At 63.6% G+C, this 21,514-nt stretch overlaps 1 protein-coding gene across 6 annotated transcripts in view; it reads left to right on the top strand.

The window, feature by feature from the left end:
* UNKL (unk like zinc finger) overlaps nt 1–21,514 on the top strand; it is a 30,184-nt gene that overhangs the window by 1,142 nt on the left and 7,528 nt on the right. For 3 of the 6 annotated variants that reach the window (XM_055339993.1, XM_055339992.1, XM_055339994.1), the window contains exons 3-10: nt 5,756–5,932; nt 6,311–6,444; nt 8,519–8,654; nt 9,144–9,261; nt 10,155–10,239; nt 10,674–10,765; nt 14,664–14,726; nt 17,233–17,410. In XM_055339993.1, the coding sequence (XP_055195968.1) occupies nt 5,756–5,932; nt 6,311–6,444; nt 8,519–8,654; nt 9,144–9,261; nt 10,155–10,239; nt 10,674–10,765; nt 14,664–14,726; nt 17,233–17,410 (983 nt within the window). Of the gene's footprint in view, nt 1–5,755; nt 5,933–6,310; nt 6,445–8,518; nt 8,655–9,143; nt 9,262–10,154; nt 10,240–10,673; nt 10,766–14,663; nt 14,727–17,232; nt 17,411–20,539; nt 20,764–21,514 lie in introns of those variants that run through there. The other 3 variants (XM_055339995.1, XM_055339996.1, XM_055339997.1) reach the window with 3 other exon arrangements.

The raw sequence follows: 21,514 nt of genomic DNA, 5'->3' as shown, positions 1-21,514 counted from the left end.
AGATAGTTGGGACAGTTGTCTCATTTTCGGGCTGCCATTTCCTGAGCGCTCTTCGAGCCTCAGAAACCGAGGTTCTGTTTTGGTTGGCTTTTTTCTTACAAGTTTCTCCGTGGTGTTACGAACAGATGTATTTATTTAGCAACATGGAGACTGGGAAACAGACAAGCGCAGTCAGTGTGTGCTCCCGAGCGCGCAGGATTCGGTGGTCTGAGCTGTCACTCTTCTCTCCTGGGCTGTTCGCGGCCGAGCTCAGCTGGTCCGTGTGCGGGGCCGTGGGGTAGCCACACCCGGCTCCGGGGCTCAGAAGCAGCTGGTGCCCTTCTATTCAGATCTGGCGCTGGTGTGGGGCGTCTGTGAGGCTCCTCCCCGAGCCTGCGGCAGGAGCTGGCCTTCTGGGAATGCTCCCCGTCCAGGGCTGCTGTCCCCTGCTGAACGGAGAGCAGAGTGGTGTCCCTGACCCTTTGTTTTCCAGACTTGCTCGGGGCCTGGCAGTAACCTTTTCATCCCTGATGGTGTCATGAACTGTATGCGCTTCCTGAGCGATTTCTGGTTCCACACTGGATAGTTAAATGGGCTCATCATCAAGGCAGCCTGAAGCCTGCTGAAGTAACGTGCCCAGCTCCTCCTCTGTTAAGACTGTGTTACGTTTCTTTGAAGTTTTAAAATTTTATTTATTTGACAGAGAGAGAGAGGAAGAAAGAGAGGGAGCAGCAGAGGGAGAGGGAGAAGCAGGAAGCCCGATGCGGGCCTCGATCCCGGGACCCCGGGATCGTGACCTGAGCCGAAGGCAGACGCTTTAAAAGGATGTTGTTTCATTGCTTCCCAAGCTGATGTTTTTTGAAAACGCGTCCTCACAAGAGATGTGTTTGCCTCGCTGAAGCCTGGCATCAGTCACCCCCGAGTCTTGGGTCCCGAGTCACTGATGGGGGGGGGCACTGTGCTTGACCCTTGTGTGGGAATTTAGCCACCGGCATGTCTGACCCCATCCCCGAGCCCAGTACAAGGGACCAACTGGCAGTATTCACTGATGCTTTTCATGCATGTGCACAAAGCGTGTCTGGACAGCTGTTCGGGGCTCCAGAGTCTGGATGTCCTGGTATTGACTCGGCCCCTTTGCTGGACATCAGGCGGCATCCAGTCCTCGAGGGATGAAGCATCTGCAGCCGACACCCACCTGCATGGTCCTTTCAGCCGGTGTCCGTAATTGAATAATACGGTTGTTTGTTACAGAAACAGTAATTTGTGGTCTAAGTGACGCGGAGGCCATCACAGAATCAGAATGAGTGGAAGTGCGGTGCTTGGTAGACGTTTTGTTTTGCGGGTGCGTCCTGTGGGCATCGGTGCAGTGAGAGAGGCACGCGAGTGTGAGTAGACTTTGCCAGTTGTCCTGAGCCTCAGTCCTTTAGGAAGTGCCTGGCAGGGCGATGCCTCCCCTCTAGATCTGTCCTTAGTCGCTGCTGCTCAGCTCCTTGGGAGAGGGACTTTCTCATCCCCCGCTGTGGGGTGGCCCCAAGTTTGACCCATCAGTCTACGTATTCTGGTCATGCAGTATCGTTGGGGAATTTGTAAGTAGATGCTCCCTTTCAGAGCCAGGACAGAACCTTCCCCTTGTTTCGGTGTCTGGATTCTCGAAAGTTCTGCCTGGGGCACATGTCTTACCAACTGTTGTTTTAAGACATGAATAGTACAAGAGAGCAAAACCCTCCAGCGTCGTCCGTGATACAGCATCCAGCGTTGTTCTCGGTGCAGGCTGAGCTGTGGGGTGGGACAGGACGCCCCAGGAGGTTTGGGGCCCCTACCAGCTCCACCTTCACTAGGCTGCCAGTTGCCTCCCCTCGCTGTCACCCCTTCCCTCTCACCATCACCCCTCCCTCCAGAGCCCCCCTCACCCCCGTGGCGCTCCCAGTGTCACCTTGACCTCCCGTTGTCATCTCCCCTCCGCAGGGGCGTCCCTGCCATCACCCCCTTTTCTTGTTGGGCATGCCCTCTTTGGCCAGGCTGGCCCTGGCTCCCGGCGCCTCCCTGACTTGCTCTGGTGGACCTGCCCCTTCCCCCCCGCCCCCCCCCCCGGGCATGATTGGCCATGCCCCCCCCTCAGGGCCCGCGATGTGGGCTTCCGGGCTTCCGCTGCGAGTCGGGGCTGCGGCTACGGGCCTTCCCACCTGTGGGACCCATCTCAGGTACTCCTTGGCCGGGCTTCAGGGAAGGCGACTCCTCTGCGGTGGGTTTTCATCCTCCGGGGTGCAGCTCCGTACTGGAAGCTGCTCGGAGACAGCCACTGGGTGCCGACGACCTCAGCCCCCCCCCCCCCCCCCCAGGGCTGGTGCAGGTGGTCGCACCTGGAACCCGGGTATGCTTAGCTCTCCGGCTGCCCGAGATCGCGCGTGTGCCCTGGGGAGGGTCAGGTGCCTTCGCAGAGGTGGGCTCCGAGGGTAAAGAGCGTGGGGCTGCCCAGGGGTCTGGGGGGAGAACAAGCCCCCTCCCAGCCATTTAAGGTACAAGGTGGTGACCTCTGCCGACCTCCTCCTGCACCCCGTCCCTGGCCAATGGCCCTCCAGACCCAGTTACAGATCTCCTGGCCTGGGAGGACGCGGGCCCGACCCCTGCCCGCGGCCCTGTCCTTGCAGGGCTCCCCTGTCAGGCCTGGCTCTCCACACAGCCCCCTCCTCCCTGCCCCTGGGGTATCCAGGGACACAGGCCCTGGGCCAGGACGCTCGCTTGGTCACAGTCTCCCGCGCCACCCCTGCCTCCAGGCTGACGCTTGCGTGGAAAGGCGCCCTTGTGTGCAAGGTCCGTGGCCCTCGGTTTTGGGCGTGTTTCACCGCAGGGTAGCTGGTCTTTTTTTTTTTTTTTAAGATTTATTATTTATTTATGATAGACATAGAGGGAGAGAGAGAGAGGCAGAGACAGAGGCAGAGGGAGAAGCAGGCTCCATGCCAGGAGCCCGACGTGGGACTCGATCCTGGGACTCCAGGATCGGCCCTGGGCCAAAGGCAGGCGCTAAACCGCTGAGCCACCCAGGGATCCCCAAGGTAGCTGGTCTTACAGGAGAACTCTGCTCGGGCTTCTGGGCTGAGGCGAAGGCCAAGTGCAGGTCCTGAGCGTCAGCTGAATAGTCGGCAGCTGAAGGCGGGGGCGATGTGTTAGCCAGCTGGAGGGGATTGTGGTGGGAGAGGCCCGGAGAGTGGAAGCGCAGGGGTGGAGGAGGTGACTGGAGGAAGCCCCCGGCACAGCCCCCCCAGGCCAGTGGAGCCTCGGTCTTCCAGGGTGGTGGCAGCTTTGTGGGCACAGAGGAAGGACATGGGCCTGCTGCTGGCTCTGAGGGTCCCTGTTAGGTCACTGCCCTGGCTTGGGGGCCCAGAGACGGGGTGCAAGGCTGAGGGAACGGGCACGGTCAGCATTCTCCTCAGAAGCCCCAGCTGTCCACCCCCTGGCTCCTGCCCCCCGTTGTCTTTGGCCCATGGGCCTTCCCTTCATTCGGATTTGTCATCACCCATGTTCCGTGACCGTCGGGCGGTCTGACCTGTTCCATTTTGCACCCCAGTTATTTTTGTGCTGTGTTCTGGTGTCCATCACCTCTGTGTGAGCCCCTTGGGTGCTGGCAGGGAGTCGGGTTGCCCTTGAGTGTCTCTTAAAGCCCAGCAGCACCGCCCCGCCATGGTGGCCCAGAGCACCAGCAGCAGCGTGAGCTGGGATCCTCCTGCAGGTCAAGAGCAGTATCCAGACCTCCTGCAGGTCTTGACCTCTTGCAGGTCAAGAGCACACCCCTTGTGTTCCGGGGCTGGTGCTAACTCCCAGTGGGTGTGAGCTTGGTGGGCCCCTCTGCCTTGCTTGGCCGACCCACCTTGGCAGTTCTACTCTTGTTTCAGGCAAGGGTTGCCAGAGGGAGGGGGACAAGCTCGGGTCCCCTGGAGGTGTGGAGGCAGTGTTGAGCCTCTGGTCTGTTCGTCCCTACAGCCCCAGCCCGGTTCACGGTTTCCAGAGCATGTGCCCCTACATGAGGCCTTTGATGGAACCGCATTTTAATTACATGGGGCCACCAACCGTGGCAGCTGGCTTGAGAACCAAGGGCCTCGCCTGATTGGTGCTGGGTGGAACGAGTCACACCCGGGGAGATCCTTCAGGGGTGGGGCTGGGCTCTGGGCTCCGTGAAAGCAGGGCAGGCGGTCCACGTGGCACCACTTTTCATGACAGCCTTAGCCACTTGGCTGCCCCAAAACCAGTCACAGACCAGGGCATTGTGCACATGCAGGGGAGAGTGAGGAGGGGCGGTCAGGGTGCAGCAGAGCCGGGCAGGGGAGAGCAGGGTTGGGGGGTGGGGGGATCGGGTGCAGCCGAGCCGGGCAGGGAAGGTGGCCTGGACCCCGGACGCGTGCACGGAGGAGCCGCTCGCACCTGCTGCCTCTGCTCCCCGGGGATGCAGTCCCATCTCGGACCTGCAGGTGTGACGTGGTGATGCCTCTTCCGATCTGCGCAGCGGGGCCTCCCTGCATCCTCCCCTGCCCTGTGTTTTGTGGGTCCATGGGGGGCTGCCTGCTGTGTACCCGCCGCGCCCTGGGCCCGCCATCCGAGGGCGCCCCGTCCGTCCCCCTGGGTCTCGAGTGCGGTGTGTCTGCTGTGACCGGCAGCAGCGCCCGCTGGGACGTGTGCCCGCTCCTGCCCGAAGGGAGCAGATCCCCGCTCCTGGGCCAGCATCCACTATGTGCTCCACGCTCGGGGGGCCCTGTCCCCCAGCCGCCCCGAGAGTGGCCGCGTCCAGCGTCTGTCCGTCAGCGCGCGGCTTCCCTGTGCACGAGCGTCCTCAGGCTGCATCGTGGTGTAGGACGTCAGGGTTTCCTCCTTTCCGAGGCCGGGGGGTGCCCTGTAGACACCCCCTCGGTTGCTGACCTGCTCCCTGGCGCACACATGGCCCCAGGGCTGCTCATCCTCCCAGCAGCCCCTCCGCTGGCCTTTGCGGGTGGGTCCCCGGCCTGTGCGCACCCCAGGGCTCGGGAAGGTCTGTGGCACCCCTGCCCCTGCGAGGGCCGGGCCTGCCTTTCCTCATCGTAGGGGCGAGGGGCTGAGAGTGAGCGTGGCCACGTGGCGGGACTGGCCGCTGCTGGAGGGGATGGGCAGGGACAGGCTCCCTCTCACCTCTGCGTGTGCATCCCCCTTCTGTGTCTGTGGCTCCCGTCTGGAGGGACCGACCTGCAGGTGGGCTTGGGACCCAGCTCCCCGAGTGCCGGCCACCCCCCCCAGCCTGAGCCCTGTGCTGCCAGGGAGCCCCGTGGACCCCCCTGGGAGTGAGGGGCTGGTGCCCCCCATGACCCTGCCCCTCCCCTGCTTCACCCTGGTCCCCCCAGCATCCCTTGCACCTTGCCGGCCCCGCCTTCCCTCAGGGGGTCCCCAGAAGCCTCTGTGTGGGACGGGGTGACTGCCAACTGCTCATCGGATGACGCTCACGCTGGTCAGGAAAGCGAGGGGCACGGCTGCATCCAGGGGCAGCTTCGCGTTCCCGCGTTCAGAGCCCGATTAGGGAAGATTTTTGGGGAAGGTTGGGGTCGTGTTTTTCTTCCGTGTGTAGTTGAGGGCTCTGTGGAGGTTGGGGTGCCCCGAGGACGGGCCCCGAGTCCGGTGGGGGTCTTGTCCAGGTGGCACTCCTGCGGTGACAGCAGACATTTGGCCAACTTCTGACGGGGAGGGGGCAGGTCGGCGCGGAGGGCGTCCCCCTACCCTGAGGCCTCAGGTGGTCCGTGTCCAACCGTCTGCCTCCCAGGTGTCCGTACCTGCATCGGACGACGGGGGACACCGAGCGCAAGTATCACCTGCGCTACTACAAGACGGGCACGTGCATCCATGAGACGGACGCCCGGGGCCACTGCGTGAAGAATGGGCTGCACTGCGCCTTTGCCCACGGCCCGCTGGACTTGCGGCCACCCGTGTGCGACATCAGGTGTGTGGGGCAGGGGGCGCCGGCCACCCCCCGGGGCTGCAGGCACCGCTGCCTGAAGCCGCTCCGTCTTCAGCCTTGAGCTCGTTCCTGACGAGAAGGTGTCCTTCCCTTGGCCTCGTTGCTCCGGGAGCTCGGGAGCTCGCAGGGCTGAGCGCCAGGTGCCCTCGGGCGGGGCGCGGGGGGCAAGTCCTCCCTAAACAGCTCCGACGACGGTGAATCCAGGGCGCAGACTGTGGTCCCGGGTCGGGGATGCGCCCCAGGGCCACTGGCCCTGTGCCTCTCTGGCGGTCCGCGGCGTGTCAGCCCTGCGTGGTTCCCTCCCCTCGGGGAGGCCAGCTGACCGCCCCCCGCCCCCCCCGGCGTGTGCTCTGGTTGCAGAGAGCTGCGGGCCCACGAAGCCCTGCATAACGGCCAGCTGTGCGGCGGGGATGGTGTCCCGGATATGCAGCCTGGGGTCCTGGCCAGCCAGGCCATGATCGAGAAGATCCTGGGCGAGGACCCCCGGTGGCAAGGTAACCCCGAGGCCGCCGTGGATGGTGGGCAGGGGGGTGTTCGTCTGTCTGGAGGGTGGCCGCACGGTGGGCCTCACCGCCTTCCCTTGTAGACCGGATGGGGAAACTGAGTCCCCAGTGGGGTACATCACCCCAGGCCCTCGGGGAGTGGCGGCCGGGTGGGATCTGCACCCAGGCGTCTGGTCCGCACGGTTGCCCTGCCCTTCATGCTGGTGGAGTCAGCTGCCACCCGGGGAGGGGTGGCGCAGCGGGCAGAGCGCCTCCCGGGCCTTCCCGTGCAGAGCTGGGCTCACGTGGACCTTGGCTTTCTAATCAGCAGGTTTCGTTTTGGGGGCTTAGGTTTAGGGAAGGCTGCCGTAGCACAGGGCTCCCCCCCGCCCCATTTGCGCCCACCTGACACATGTTACAACCAAGGACCCGAGGTCCATATGCTGTCACCAGGTGGCGACCGCAGTTTCCCTTGGGCAAGCCTGTTGCGCCCGCCCGAACAGCGACCTCCGGGTTGCGCTGTCGCCCCAGCCGCTGGTGACCGCGGGCCCTTGGCGCTGCTCTGGTGGCTGTGCCTTCTCCACATTATCACGCGCCTGGAAACACCGGGGCGTAGCTCCTCAGATGGGCTGCTTCAGGCCAGCGCGGGTGCCGGGCTCCCCCTGGGCATCGTGGCGTGCCCGTCCCTTCTCACCCTGGGATGCTCAGGTGTGTGCAGAGCTCAGACGCGCCGCCCCCGGGGCCAGAGCCGTGGCCGCGACAGCAGCGTCGCCCGCACCAGGGAGCCCGTGTCTCCTGGTTGCTGCGAGCGGCTCTGTGGCCTTCGCGGAGCTCGGCAGACCCTGTATCCGCACGAGGCATGCAGTTGACACTCGGGAATCCGTGTTCTGTGATTTCTATTTTCTTAAAATGGGCTTTTTTTTTGTTCCCCAACCCCCTCCGCCCCTGCCCTGCCCTGCGGTTTCCCTCTCTTGTCCCGGGTGACGCATTTCAAATTGAACTGGCGTGGCTGGAGTTGGAGAGGGCCGCTGAGGCTCCGGGAGCCCGGGCCGGGCAGTGGGGGCGGCAGGGGCTGGGGCGGTTGTTAGCCAGCCCTGGAGTAGCACGATCTTTAGGAATCTCCTCTCATTGTTTCTTGTTTTTAAACAACCCCAGTGGTTTTTTTTTTGTTTGTTTTTGCTTTGATAGAAGTTGCAGATAATGTGAAATTAACCATTAAAAAAATAGATCTAGGGACGCCCGGGTGGCCCAGCGTGTTAGCGCCGCCTTTGGTCCGGGGTGTGATCCTGGAGACCCGGGGTCGAGTCCCACGTGGGGCTCCCTGCATGGAGCCTGCTTCTCCCTCTGCCTGTGTCTCTGTGTGTCTTGTGAATAAATAAAATCTTTTTTTTTTTTTAATAAAATCTTTTTTTTTATTTTTATTTTTTTAAATTTTTTTTAACTTTTTTATTTATTTATGATAGTCACACACACAGAGAGAGAGAGAGAGAGAGAGAGGGGCAGAGACACTGTGTCTCTGTGTCTCTGCCCCTCTCTCTCTGACTATCATAAACAAATAAAAAAAATTAAAAAAAATTAAAAAATAAAATAAAGTAAATAAATAAAAAGTAGACCTATTTTGGAGGCAGTTTTAGGTTCCACTGATGGGAAGGTGCAGGGAGTTCCGTGTGCACAGGTCCCCAGCACAGCAGGACATCTGTCCTGAGCCGACATGACATGCCCTCATTGCCCAAAGCCCATCATCTACGTCAGAGTTAAAATGCACCATTTTAAAGTGTGTGTGTCAGGGCTTCTCGGTATGTTTGGTGTCGTGAGGCCTTCCCGTGAGCAGGTGTGAAGCCCTGTCCCCCGTCCCCGGCATCCGGCAGCTCCCGCACCCCCGCGTCCTCCTCGCCCCACGGAGGCATCGCCTGGTCTGCTGATGTCTGAGCGAGCCCTGCGGTCCTCAGGGCTCCCAGGCCGTAGCGGGTGTGGGCGCCCTGCTCCTGATCGTGGCCGCAGGCACTTCCTCTGGGTGGTGCAAGCCGGGCTGCGGTGAGCTCGCCAGCTCACACGGCCGCCTTCCCACGCGGAACCCGTGTTTCAGACGCCAACTTCGTGCTGGGCAGCTACAAGACGGAGCAGTGCCCGAAGCCCCCGCGCCTGTGTCGCCAGGGCTACGCGTGCCCGCACTACCACAATAGCCGGGACAGGCGGCGCAACCCCAGGAGGTTCCAGTACAGGTGAGCCCCGCGGAGCCCGCACCCCCCACCCGGACCCCACAGGGCGAATTCTCTCCGCCAGTCGTTGAGGGCCAAGGGGGCACAGATCCGTAGCCTCCAAAGGCTGCATCCTAGAGGTCGGCTTGGGAGGGCGGGAGGAATTCGCCAGGTACCAAAGGGAGAGCGGATGTGCTCCGTCGTCACCGTTGTCCCGTTTCCCACTGTGGGTGGTTTCCCCTGTGAACCCGAAGCCGTTACAGCAGCACCGCCAGCAGGCCTTGAGCAACGAGGATTTGGACTGGCTTCCCACCGAGGGCTCAGATCCAGTGTGGACGTACCCCTGGGAGCAGAGAGGGGTGCTCTGCGCGGGGCGGGCCCGGCCCGTGTCCTCCAGGCCGCAGGAGGCCCGCCTGCCTCCCCACACTATCTGCACATCGGTGTGGGCAGCTCTGGCTCAGCCTCACTCTGTGTTTTGTAAAGATGAAGACAGGCCCGTCCCTGTGCCCCCAGGTCCACCCCGTGTCCCAGCGTGAAGCACGGCGACGAGTGGGGCGAGCCCGCGAGGTGTGACAGCGGGGATAGCTGCCAGTACTGCCACTCGCGCGCGGAGCAGCAGTTCCACCCCGAGGTACAATCCTGGGCCAGCGCGGGTCTCCTTGGTGTGCCCGGGGGTCCCTGGGACCACCCGCAGGCCCCATGATTTGCTAGAAGGACTCAGAGCTCGGCAGGGCTGTGTGCCCAGGTAGGGCAGAGGTCAGCGGAGGGCGGGGTCCTGCGTGGGGTGGGGTCCCTGGGAGACCGGGCACCCGCGCCCAGCTCTGTCCCCAGGGAGGCGTGTGGGCACCGCCCGCGGCCGTGTGGCTCCGAGCAGGGGAGCCCCCGGGCCCTTGGGGTTTATTCGGGGTCATGTGGACGAGCCGCCCTTGGTTGCCGGCCCTCCAGGGGCTGAGCTGACGGTGGGTGGCCCGGCCCCCACCACAGATCGCGTTTACTACCCCGTGTGGTCCAAGCCGGGTAAACGGTCACTTCCCAGGCAGGCGTCCCGGGGCCCAGAGGCCGCCCCCCTGGAGCTGCTCAGGTCCAGGCCCTCCTTGGGAAGGTGCAGGTGGGGTCAGCTGAAGTCTGCTGAGCAAACCAGACCCTTGGATTTGTGTTGGAAACAAAGCAGCAGGGCCGCCGGGCGACTCAGGAGCCCTGGACTCCAGGTTGTGGTCCTGCCTCAGTGACCCCTTCAGGACCCCAAGCTTTAGAACAACCAGCTCCCTCATTTTATCTAATTTTTATTCTCGTACTTTTTTAGAGCAGGGGAGGGGCAGAGGGAGAGGACCCCAAGCAGACCCCGTGCTGAGCGGGGAGCCCGTTGCAGGGCTCGACCTTGGGACGCTGAGCTTGTGACCTGCGCCAAAACCAAGAGTCAGATGCTTAAGTGACTGAGCTGCTCAGGCGCCCGTTTCATTTTTTTTTTTCGCCCGTTTCATTTTTAAATTTTATTTATCTCACTGTTGTACATCCGCTTCCTAGATCTACAAGTCTACAAAGTGCAATGACATGCGCCAAACCGGTTACTGCCCACGCGGTCCGTTCTGCGCCTTCGCGCACGTGGAGAGTAAGTGCCCGACGCCTGACAGCTCGCGGCCCCTGCCAGGCTCCCCGCCCGTCTGGAGCGAGAGGGGGGCCAGCTGCTCCCCGACCTGCCCCGTATGGTCCCCTGGCTCCAGGCCGCCCCAGCCGGAGGCCCCCCACCCTGTAGGGCATGGCTTCTGGTTCAGCAGGAGGGTTGCAAACTCATTTGTGTTTTAGCCATGGGGGGGTGGGGGCTAGTCTTGTTGAAATTTCCTGTGCTTTTCTGGCTCTCGAGTCGTTGAGAACCGAGCTCAGGCTCTCCCAGGGCTCAGTGCCGTCCCGTCCCTGGTCGCTGGGGAAGACTGTTGTCACCAGGCCTCCACCCTGGCGTGGGGGCTCCTGGAGCCGGGCCACCCTGCACATGGTCTATTTCCAGCCAGCGGTCGTGCAAAGCCCGCGGCCTCCCTTTCTTGACAGAGAGCCTCGGAATGGCCAACGGCTGGGCCTGCCGAGACCTGGCCCCCGCCGCTGCCAGCAGCTCCATGGCCAGCAGCAGCCAGCCCGCACACGTAAGTGGACAGCACCTCAAGGAGGGCCGTGGGGGGTGGCGCTTGGGGATGCAGACAGAGACGATCTCTGGGCGACGTGCTGGCGGGGTCCCCCCGTGGGGTGGGCAGCTCCTTCTGTCACAGCCTGGCCGGCTTCAGCCTCGATGGGCCGACCCAGCTGTGCCACTTGCCAGACACGCACGCTCCGGCCATTCAGGAAACATTCATCAGGCTGAGCCTCCAGAAGGGCCCGAGTCCAGGGCGGATGCCTCACAGGTGGGGGGGGGGGTGGGCAGGTCCCTCCATAGAGGCCGGGGCATGGGCCCCGCGGTGGGGGCTGGGGGCTCAGGTTTGGGTGCTCGCTTCGGGGGGCGGATGGCGCCCCTGCCCCCGGGCCTTGCCGGGGGGGGGGGGGGGGCGCCGCGTGTCTGCTCTCGCTGTTGGCGCAGGAGGGCAGGCGGATCGGGCGTCGGTACCTGCCTTGTGCTTCTTTTAACAAGAGAAGTTAGGAAAGGCGAGAGGAACCTGGGTGGGATTTCTTTGTGAGGAGCCAGGTCCCTGTCTGTCTTGCGCCGGCGGCTACGCTCCGGGTGGGTCAGTGCGCCGCAGCCCCTGTGCGTGGGCGCTCGCGTCTGAGCCTGAGTGGTGGAGCCTGAAGACCAGAGGGTCGAGTCCCCGCAGTCCTGGGTGTGACGCACGGGTGCCCCACCTGATTCCCCTCGCCCCATGCTGACAGCACACGGGCACCCCCCAGCCCCCTGTGTGGCCCAGGCCCCACACCCCTGAGCCCCCTTTGTGCCCAGCCAGGCATCCCCTGGGGAGACTGAGCAGAGGAGTTTCCCACCACCGGTTGGCCAGCAGCCTCACCGGGTCCTCCCTGCCTCCTCTCGGTGGCTCTCGGGGGACCGCGGCAGCCGTGGGCTCAGGTGGTGGTCCGAGGGCCACTGGCTTGGCCTTCCTGAGAGCCTGGGCTGAAGGCGGGTGCTGGGGGGTGGCGCCCAGTGAGACCAGCTGTGCGGGAGCCCCAGGCTCTGGGGGGACGGTGCCGGGACAGGGCGCCCGTGCCTGCAGACGAGGTCTGGTAAGGGCGTTCCTTGTGTTTTTAAAACTTTTCTGCAATTTAGAGACTCAGCTCTCTAGGGTGCGGGGTGGGTGCTGGGGCCTGGGCGAGCCCCCGGCAGGGTGGAGACGGGAGCCATGGGGAGCCGGCGGTTGCACAAGCTGGCGACGGGCTGAGTCCCTCGCTGCGGAAAGCTTACCCTTGTGTCACTTCATCTTAATTAAAGATTAAAAATGAGCCGGCGAGTGCTGTCCTGTGGGCTGAGTCTGAGTCCTGGGCCCCGTGTAGGGACCATCTTGCTGGCGCCCCAGCGGCACCGCCATTGGCTGCTGGGTCTCAACTGGACGGGCACACGGACACAGCCGAGAGCCCTGGCTTCGCCTCCCTGGGGTCTCTTGCTGCAGTGGCCCCGGGGGTAGGGGCCTGGCGGGGTTGCGGCCGTGTCAGTAGCCCCTGGCCGCCCCAGGGCACCAGGTCAGGATGAGGGTGTGCCGAATGGGTGCCGTGCGGGGGGCCACTCCGCCTCTGCCTCCCAAGCAGCGTCCTCTGGAAGGATCAGCAGCAAGCCCCAGATCTCGGTCCGTGCGAGCGTGTTCCCTGCTCCCTCCCGTGCACCGTGAACGGAGTCTGTACACTGAGGGCCTCTGCGTCATCCTTAGACTCGCCCCTGCCTCCTGACCCCATCGTTGTGTGGCCCACACCCGAGAAGGAGCCCCCGGGGTCCCGTCATGTGTAGATGTGGTCCTGGGTTCGAGGATTCCATCTGGGGTTGGAATCTCTGGTTTACGAGCGGGGGAGGGACGTGGTGTCTCCACCACAGGCTCCCCGTCTGCCCGGAGCACACGTGTGCTGCTGTCCTTTGACAGGACGACGTGTGAAACTGTGGGAAACGTACACGTTGGTCTCTGACCCCAGCTCCTGGCACAGCTCCTGAAGCCCTTGTGATTTGGGGGGTGATAGAAACATGTTTTGAGGAGGTGACTGGGTGGGCTCCTCGTGGCCCCTGGATGGGGGCCGGGCACTGGAAAGGTCAAGGCGTGGTTAGCGGCGTGGGACTGTCTGCTGCCCCACGTGGCCCAGGGGGCCCAGGAGCAGGAAGGGGCTGGACGTGGAGTTAGCAGGGCGAGCCCCTGTGAGGAGCCCCCAAGTGCGGGCCAGTGACGCCTGGGGCCGGGGCTCCTCTGGACCTCACCCGCTACATCTCCGGCCCTCTGTGCTCTTGGCCGTATCGTTTGTTACATGATGAATCAGTGAACGTAAGTGAGCGCTTTCCTGTCTTGTGAGCTGTTCTAGAAGGTGGCTGAACCCACAGAGAGCAGAGGCCGGTCAGAGCACGGGGGATGGGCAGGGGGTGGGGGCTGAGGTAGGGCCGTCTCCGAGGCCGACCCCAGGCAGAGGCTGTTGGAACCGGCACAAGACAGCGGACACCTGGTGTCAGAAGCGCTGAGTGGTGTGGAGCCGGCCCTGCAGGGGGGCCGGGGAGGGGGCCGTGGGGGGGGCGGGGGGGTGGACACGCTGTGGGGTCCCCCACGGGGAGCCGTGTGTTCCCAAGGCAGGCAGAGTGGTTTCAGGATAACCTTGCTTTCTTCCCAGTATCACTCCACCTGGTCAGGTCAGTGACCGCGGAGGCCCTTACCCCCCTGCAGGGGGCAGGTCGCTCCTGGAGGAGAGATGCGGGGGTGGGGGGCCACACATACCAGGTTGGCCTCCGGGCTGAGCCCGTGGCCACGTGTCCTATAGTAGGAAAAGGCCCAGTCAGCGCCTGCGTGGACTCTGTCTTCCTCCGCGCTGGTGATCACTGTGGGTTCTTTTCCAAATCCAGAAACTAAAAAAGGAAAGAAGAAAGGCCAGGATGCCCTGAGCCACTGCTGCACATTCACTTACTGCAAAACTAGTGAAAATCACAACACTCTTTAGATCTGAAGGCAGAGTCTGGTCTGCGGGTTTTGCTTTTTTTTTTTTTTTAAGATAATTATTTATTGATTCATGAGAGAGAGAGAGAGAGGGAGACACAGGCAGAGGGAGAAGCAGGCTCCATGCAGGGAGCCCGATGCGGGACTCGATCCCAGGACCCTGGGGTCACGCCCTGAGCCAGGGGCAGAAGCCCAGCCGCTGAGCCCCCGGGCGCCCCTGGCCTGCAGGTTCGTATGTGAACTGGGGGAGTGCTGGTCCAGAGCTCCGTGAGCAAAGCCTGCCCTGGGCAGTTTCCCTGGCAGGTGGCTCGTCCGACACAGGATTTCTATACGTGTGGGGCGGAGAAAACGTCTCCCACTGCCCTGGGGTGCAGCCTGGGCCCCTGTGCATTAGTGATCAGAGGGAAACAGGAGAGGAGGGTCGTTTTCCACGTGGAAGGCTTCCTGGAGAGGGAGTCAAGACCCAACGAAGCAGTCGGACCTGGCAGCCTAATGTCCTTCTAAGGAAGAGCAACAAACGGAGAAGCCCCAAGATGAGAGAAGAGGGGCTTGTTTCCAGGGAGGAGGCCTGGCCGGTAGACATGGGGAGGGCACGGTGTCGGGTGAGGGTGATCTCGTGGGCCCGTACGTGCACATGAGCCGTGTGCTGCCTGGTGAGGGGCAGGGAGGGCTCGGCCTCATTCTTCCCAAGACCTGTGCCAGCTCCCGGAGCTCAGCCTGACGACCCATGGGCTCGGGGGCTGCAGAGCTCCCGCCCTCGGCCCCACAGACCGGCCCAGAGGCCGGGGATCCGCAAGCAGGGGTGACAGGTGGTCCTGACCTGATGGAGGGTAGTGACTTGAACGCCTCTTCCGTCCCCGGATTTGCTTGCGGGCGAGGGAAGCTCCGGTCTCTGCATTTGCAGCCCCGCTGCCTGCTTCCCACGCTGCTGCTTTCTCTGTTGCAGGCGAAGAGGAGAGAGTCCCCTGCCGAGGGCAGCCACAGGGCCGGGGAGCAGGACAGCAAGCAGGTACTGGCCTCGAGGCCCCCGTGGCACGGCGGGGCGGCCCTGGCGCTGGGACCCATGCGCATTCCCTCCAGACCCAGAGCCACCCGCTTGTCCTTTGTGGCGTCGTTAAAGTTTCACTTCTGTTCTCACGCTCGGCTGTTGCACATTCTTTTGTTTTCATGTTCAAAAACTATTTGGCTTGCACTGTGGGAGCCACGACACCAGGTCCTCCCCACGCGTCACTGGGGGCTGCCTACCCACGGCCACCGACGCCCTCACTCCCAGGGCTCCGAGGTGCCTGCCACTGCAAGTCCTCCCCCCCGGCCCCACGCTGTCTCGTCTGGTGCCCCCCCCCCCGCCGGGTCTGTGCACATCTCCCTTTGCCTGAGGACTTGAGTCACTGGGTAGGACTGGCTGCCTCTGCTCTAGGACCCAGGACCTGGGTGCTTCCCTGTCCCCGTAAGGCGGCACAGCTTGAGCATTAGCGCGGCCGCAGCCAGTGTCCCCCTTTGGCCAGCCCGTTGCCCTGTCTCTGGCCTCTGCTGTGGTCTTTACCCCTAATGCCCCGCGGGCCAGGCGTCCGGCCCCCAGCTGCCCTAGTTCCCTCGGCACCCCTCCTCAGGCCCCCCCAAAGGACTCGCGAAGTGTTCAGGACAAGTGGTGCGGGTTCCTCTCCCAGGAGCTTTGGAATTGGCAGAAATGGAGTTGAAAGTAGAAACGCGACTTAGTTATTTTCTGACGTGTCCTGGAGGTTAGGATGGCCGAGCTGTTCCTTAAGAGCCCGAAGCGGGAAGCGTCAGAAGGGGAGTGGCCAGCGCTCCGGGGGCCAGCCCCTGCCAGGTCCAGACACCCCTGGAGAGGCCTTGTGGGTGCGTGGGCCTCCCTGGGGACATTGCGCTGGCCTGCCGCCCGGGGTGTTCTCACGCGTGCCAGCGGCCAGGAGCCGAGCCCCGGCTCACCCAGAGCCAGCCTCTGGGGGGAAGGGAGCACCCGAGGGGGCAGGTAGGAAAGCCAGCCTGGGGCTCCCCAGGCTGGCGGGGTGGCTGACAGTATTTCCCTGGGACCCTCAGCTTCAAAGGCCACATGGCTGGAGGCTGGTGTGGCGATGCCCTGGGGACGCCCTGGGGACGCCGTCCTTACCTCCGGGCACCTGTTGTGTGCTGTGGCCGGGGGATGGCGCCAGGCCGTCCATCCCCGTAGGCTCAGGAGGGCCCGGCGAGGGTGTCGCCAGCCTTCAGGATGATGTGTCACCCGACGTCTTCGAGGGACGGTCCCGGTGCTAGGACTGGGCAGGTGGAGCACAGCAGGCTCCGTGGGCGGGGGGGGGACTGGCTGGGTGGTGTGTGCACCTGGGACCAGGCAGCCCGGCAGAGGCGGCGAGGGGTACCCTCTCTGCCCTGGGGACTCCATTCCAGTGAGTGTAAAACAGCCTGCACGGTGGCGGGGCACGGTGGCCTGCCGGGGTCCCTGCGTGCCGCAGGACGGGGGGCTGCCCCTGGGCCCCTCTTGAGCTAGGCCAGCGCCTGGACAGTCATGCGGAGGAACTGCCCTGTGCTGCGTTCCTCTCTCTCTCCCAAAACGTCATTTTTTTTTTTTTTAATTTTTGAGGAGAATTCCACTGGTGCTGACAAACCAGTAGGAACCCCCCCCTTACGGTTGGTCTTGTAGCCCCTGCCCCCAGGGAACTCCTGTCTCCATTTGAAGCAAAAACCAGACGCCGCACACGTCCCCTTAGCAGGGTGTCTAGTGCCCAGTGGCACGGTGACCCTGGTTGCGCCTCCGCCATGGCCGCGTGGACAGCCTGAGCCCGGCCCGCGGGACTGTCGCCGGGCCTCTTCCCCAGGGACAGTGCTGTCCGCACACCACCCCCGGACCGCGCTGGTTCTGATCTGCTGTCTACCAGCTGCCCTGTGCCCTCTGTTTACCTTTCTCAGGTAACGGGCTCATCTCATGCAGTCACCTTCCTGTTTGCAGGAGCGGCGTTGGCTCTCTGCTTGTGCCTTTTGGGTTTTTTTTTTTTTCCTAGCATGTCTGCTCTTGAAACCCATTTTTTCTTTTTTTTTTAAAAGAGTTTATTTATTTGAGATAGAGCGTAAGAGAGAGAGAACGAGCCAGGCAGAGGCAGAGGGAGAAGCAGGCTCCCGTGGGGGGCCCAATGCGGGACTCGATCCCGGGATCCCGGGGTCACATCTTGGGCCAAAGCCGGACCCTTAGTCAGCTGAGCCCCCCAGGCGCCCCTAGGAAACCATTTCTGCAGAGCAGCTCACGGAGACGACCCTTCCTAGGTGTGTTGGTTTCTGTCCCTGGACGATCGGCAGCTAGTGGGTCTGCCTGTCTGGGTTGTCGCGACCGCCTGCCCTCCAGGCCCCCCCAGACCATGCAGAGGAGCTGAACCTCTTTATGTTTTGCTTTGGGGACAGACGGTAGCCAACCATCCCGTCCGTGAGGCTTCAGGTGCCCATCCCCCCGTGTCCTCGTCACTTGCTGTCCTCTCATCTGCTCACCTTGCTTGTGTGTCTTTGCGCAGAACCACCTCACCGTGTCAGCAGCGGCTCACCCGCTCGCCCCCAGTGTGGGGTCCAGTGTGGCGTCCAGCCTGGCGTCCAGTGCCGGCTCCAGCAGCTCCTCCCCGACCGCCCTGCCCACCCTCCCAGTCCGGGCGCACCCGCTCGAGCCCCCAGGTGGTGCTGCCGAGCCCGCCCCAGGTAGGTTTAACAGCCCCTGCCTGTCACCCCGACTCCTCTCCGCACCGCGTTGTGTCTTTCCAGGACGCGCTGCAGAAAGCTCTTTGTAGAAAAGCCAGGTGTGTTTGCTCACCTGTCACCTCACTGGGCCGCCTGGGGTCTGGAAGCCCGCCCCCCACCTCTCTGGGAGCGGCAGGCCGCAGCGGGGCCAGGAGCCCATGGGCCAAGGCAGGAGTGGAAGGGGTGCTGGATGAGGCCGGTTGCAGGCAGGGCCACTGCTGAGCGCCCCTTAGCTGCTGGGAGTCATCGAGGGTTTGGGGGGACTGGCGACCAGGGGAATGGAGCCAGGCCAGAGGGAGGGGAGACGGGCGGGGGGCTGGAGGGGGGGCCCCTGCCGTGCCCTGCAGGTCCCCAGGCCCTCGGCCATGTCTGGGTGGTCGTGTGAATGGTGGCGCCCGCGGAGGGCCTGCATCCCTGCCCCGGTACAGGGAGGCCCGGCAGGAGCACTGTTGGTGCCACTTTTGTGGTCTCTGTCCGGGGTTGGCTGGGAAGGTGTGGCCGTGGGCAGGACAAGGAAGCCGCTCCTGGGCAAGGCCCGCTCAGCTCCAGAGCCGTCGTTCCGGCGCTCGGGTCCTGGGGTACCCCCTCTGTTCTGCCTTCTCTGCTGGGGCGGGGAGGTGGGTGCGGGCTCTGCCCCTGTGTACCCGTGTCAGGGCACCACTCCCCCGCCAGAGCTGGCCAGGTGGCCGCATTCGAGGTGGCCTGTACCTACCCAGAGCCAAACATCCTTGGGCAGCCACCAGGGAAGCATAGTCATGCTGCCTGCCGTGAGGCCCATGCTGAGACGCAGGTGGAGGTGGCACCAGCCCCGGCGAGGGTGGGACAGGGTCTATTTCCAGTGGCTGTGTAGACAGTAAACCCTTCCCTTGAGAGGGCCATAGAGCCAGTGTCGTCGCTCCTGCCGCCTGAGGGATGCCTGGCGGGCGGGCGCGATCCTGCTCCCGAGTCCTGCCGACTCCTGGGGCCCTTCCACATGTGCGGCGTTCTCTGCTCCCGGCGCGGTCTGGCCTTCCTGCCCCGTGCTCACTCTGAGTCAGTTCTTCTAGAACATTGGAGACCTTCTGTGGCCGCGTGGGTCTTCCCACAGCCCTGGCGCTGCTGCGTGGGCTCCGCTGTGGAGCTGCTTCGTGTTCCCAAGGAGTCTAGAATGGAGCTTGCCCCGGGGTGTGGGGGGGAGCCCCGACGTCCTTGCCTTGCCGGGCACAAACCTGTGGCCTCCGTGGCTGTGCTCAGGTGTGTTGTGGGAATCCCGTCCGTGGAGGCGAGAAGGCTGGCAGCCGGCCCCACTTGGGCCCTGCCTGAGACTGGGGAGCTGGTTCAGGTGTCAGATGCTTCATCGGGAGGATCCGTGTGTGTTTAAGTGAAAACACACACGCGTACTTTACCTTGACGTGGAGCTGGGCTTGAACGAGGTATCCCTTCTGAGCCACGAGGTCTAGGGGGAGCGCGTGGTTCTGCATGGATTCAGGTCACCACCGGTGGGCGTGAGGACTCAGCCGGGCAGAGACCCCGAGGCCAGGGCCGAGGCATGAGGGCCCGTGGCCAGTGTGTGCGCTTACATCTGAAAAGCAGCAGTAGGTGGCCACAGCCAGTCTGGCCACCGAGCAGGTTCTCTGCCCTCTCAGGAGCTGGGTACTTAGGAAGGAACCACGGTGTGTACGGTGTGTCTGGAGGCAGCTCCCAGAGAACATTACACCCAAGGACTTTGGAGACCGCACACACCTGGCTGAGCACGGGGTGGGCGGGCGTGCAGGGCAGGTGCGCGCTGCAGCCCTGTTTCCACTCGGGAGGGAGCCAGAAAGCCATTGCGATGCAGGGCATGTTTGACTTTACTGTTTTGGGTCTTATGTGTAAAACACAGAGGTTTTAAAAAGAAAACTTATTTCTCCTATTCTAAAGGTAGTAATAGTAGGATTTGAGCATAACAGGAGAGTCATTAGGAAATGAAATCCCTGCCCGTAAACAGGTGACACCACACGGGCTCTGCTCACCTGAGTGAAGCACTCAGTGCACCTCTGCTCGGAAAGGGGGCCTCGGGGCACATGCGGGGGCTCCAGGGCGGTGGCTCCAGGGCAGGCCATCCTGCCATCAGGGGGTCCTCGGCCTGTCTGCCTGTGTCACTGAGCATCTTGCAGTTCCTGCTCTCATGGACCTAAATGGTCCCTGAACCAGCCCCCCAGAGGTCACAAGGTTAACCCCTTTTCAGAGTCCACGTGGCCTGTTGGCAAATAGTACAGTTTGTTGCTGCTGCCGCTGCCGCGATCATGAGCCGCTGGCATCCGTGGGACCCTCCCTGCTCTCTGACCCCCTCTGAGATGGCGCGTAGAGTCATAGCCCAGTAATATGGGCCGTTAGGACTCCCCAGGACTGCCTTGTGCCCCGGGATGGCCCCAGCCAGCCGCCTTTCTGCTGCTGAGCCGCCCTACCCACTGCGGCTGGGGGCTGCGGTGTAGACCGGTGCTTCCTTCCTTCAGTGTGGCTCAGGTTACCTCCTTACTGACACACTGCGTGGGAAGAATGAGTAAACTCTGCAATAAATAGGTGCTGTTCCCAGAGTCATTGTGTAGTTAATGGATCCAGGGCAATCATTTCAGGGCCATTTGGCAGATTTCCTTTCCTTCCACTTCACATGAGCAGGTTGCAGGTTAAAAAAGGGACGGTAAGAATAGTCCCCTGCGGAGCTCATGGCCGGGAGCGGCTGGGGGTGAAGGGCGGGAGAGCCTTCCTTCCAGACGGGCTGTGGGGGACGGAGGGCCTGGCGGCGGGGCTGTGGGCAGGTGGCTCGCAGTACCCTCAAGGGCAGAGGTCCTGTCATCCTGACCACGGCCTGCCCGGGGCGCTCCCTTCTTTCCCTGAGCCTCCGTGCGCATCTGGACCACGCCGCCGCCAGGAGGCCGGAGGGGCAGGTGCGCGCCCCCCGGGAACCCACACGCGGGCCTCGGAGGACTCCCGCCGGCGGGTTCCCCCCGCCCCCACCCCTGCACCTGCACCTGCCGAAGGGTTGCGTCACCCGGGGGCGGGTCGAAGGGTTACGTCACCGGGGGCGGGGCCGGCGCGGGGCGGGTCAAGGGGTTACGTCACCCGGGGGCGGGGGCGGCGCGGGGCGGGCGGGGCGCGGGCTGCGTTTGAATCGGCGGCGGCGGCTGCGGCGCGGTGGACGGTGAGTCAGCATCGGCAGCCCCGCGCCGCCCGGCTGTGGGTCGCGGTCATGCGGACCCAGCTGTGCACCCCGGGCGAGGTGAGAGCCCACCCCCTCTGGACGCGCCTCCCCAGGTGCGCCGTACCCCCAGGTCCCCAGGTGCCAGCCTCCCCAGGTGAGGTGCGTCTCCCCTTCCCCCGCCCCCCCCCCAGGTGCACTTGCCCTCGTGTCCAGGTGCTCCTCGCACCCATTCAGGTTGCCCGCGGCCCGGCCAGGTGTGCCAGGCAGGGGGCCGGTACCCGGCTTCCTCGGAGGCTGTGCGGGGATGTGATGCAGACGTGCCCTTTGTGGAGCCTGCTCTGCAGAGGCGCCCGCCGGTTCCCTGCGTGGGCTCGAGGCGGGGGCTCAGGGGACCGCATCGCCGCGCGGGGGGGGTCTGTGGCTCCGCAGCGAGGACGGGTTCCCGCCTTGTCCTGCCCGGGGATGGTGGCCTGCGCCGTCGGGAACCAGGCCGGTGGGTGAGTGGGCTTGCCAGGTGCTGGTGCGCCCTGCGCCTGGGGAGGACGGTCCTCCGGGGCCTCCGCTGGGGGGCACCCCGGCCGCAGGGCTGCCCCGTCCCGGCCTTGGATTCTGTGCACCATGCGCGTTGTCCCCGTGTGTCCCTTGACCCTGGAGGACTGAGTGGCGCCGAATGTGCTTTGTCATGTCGGGATCTGGGGACTGCCAGGGCCGTTACTCAGCAGCTATCCGCTAATTTCTCACGAACATCTGGGCGGTTCCTGGGAGTTGGATGAGGCGGGTTCTGGGGCAGATGGCACAGCTTACATAAGTGGGCTCCAGATTTTGAGTGTTAAAGTCCTTTATTTTAAAAGTCGGCTTTTCTGAGAGAATGTCCTGGAAAACCTGGGTTTGACTCAGCAAGGAGG

This window comes from Nyctereutes procyonoides, unplaced genomic scaffold (assembly GCF_905146905.1).
Source record: "Nyctereutes procyonoides isolate TBG_1078 unplaced genomic scaffold, NYPRO_anot_genome, whole genome shotgun sequence".
NCBI classification, from domain to species: domain Eukaryota; kingdom Metazoa; phylum Chordata; class Mammalia; order Carnivora; family Canidae; genus Nyctereutes; species Nyctereutes procyonoides.
The sequence above is the reverse complement of the archived record's forward strand: the minus strand, read 5'-3'. Positions and strand labels throughout refer to the sequence as shown.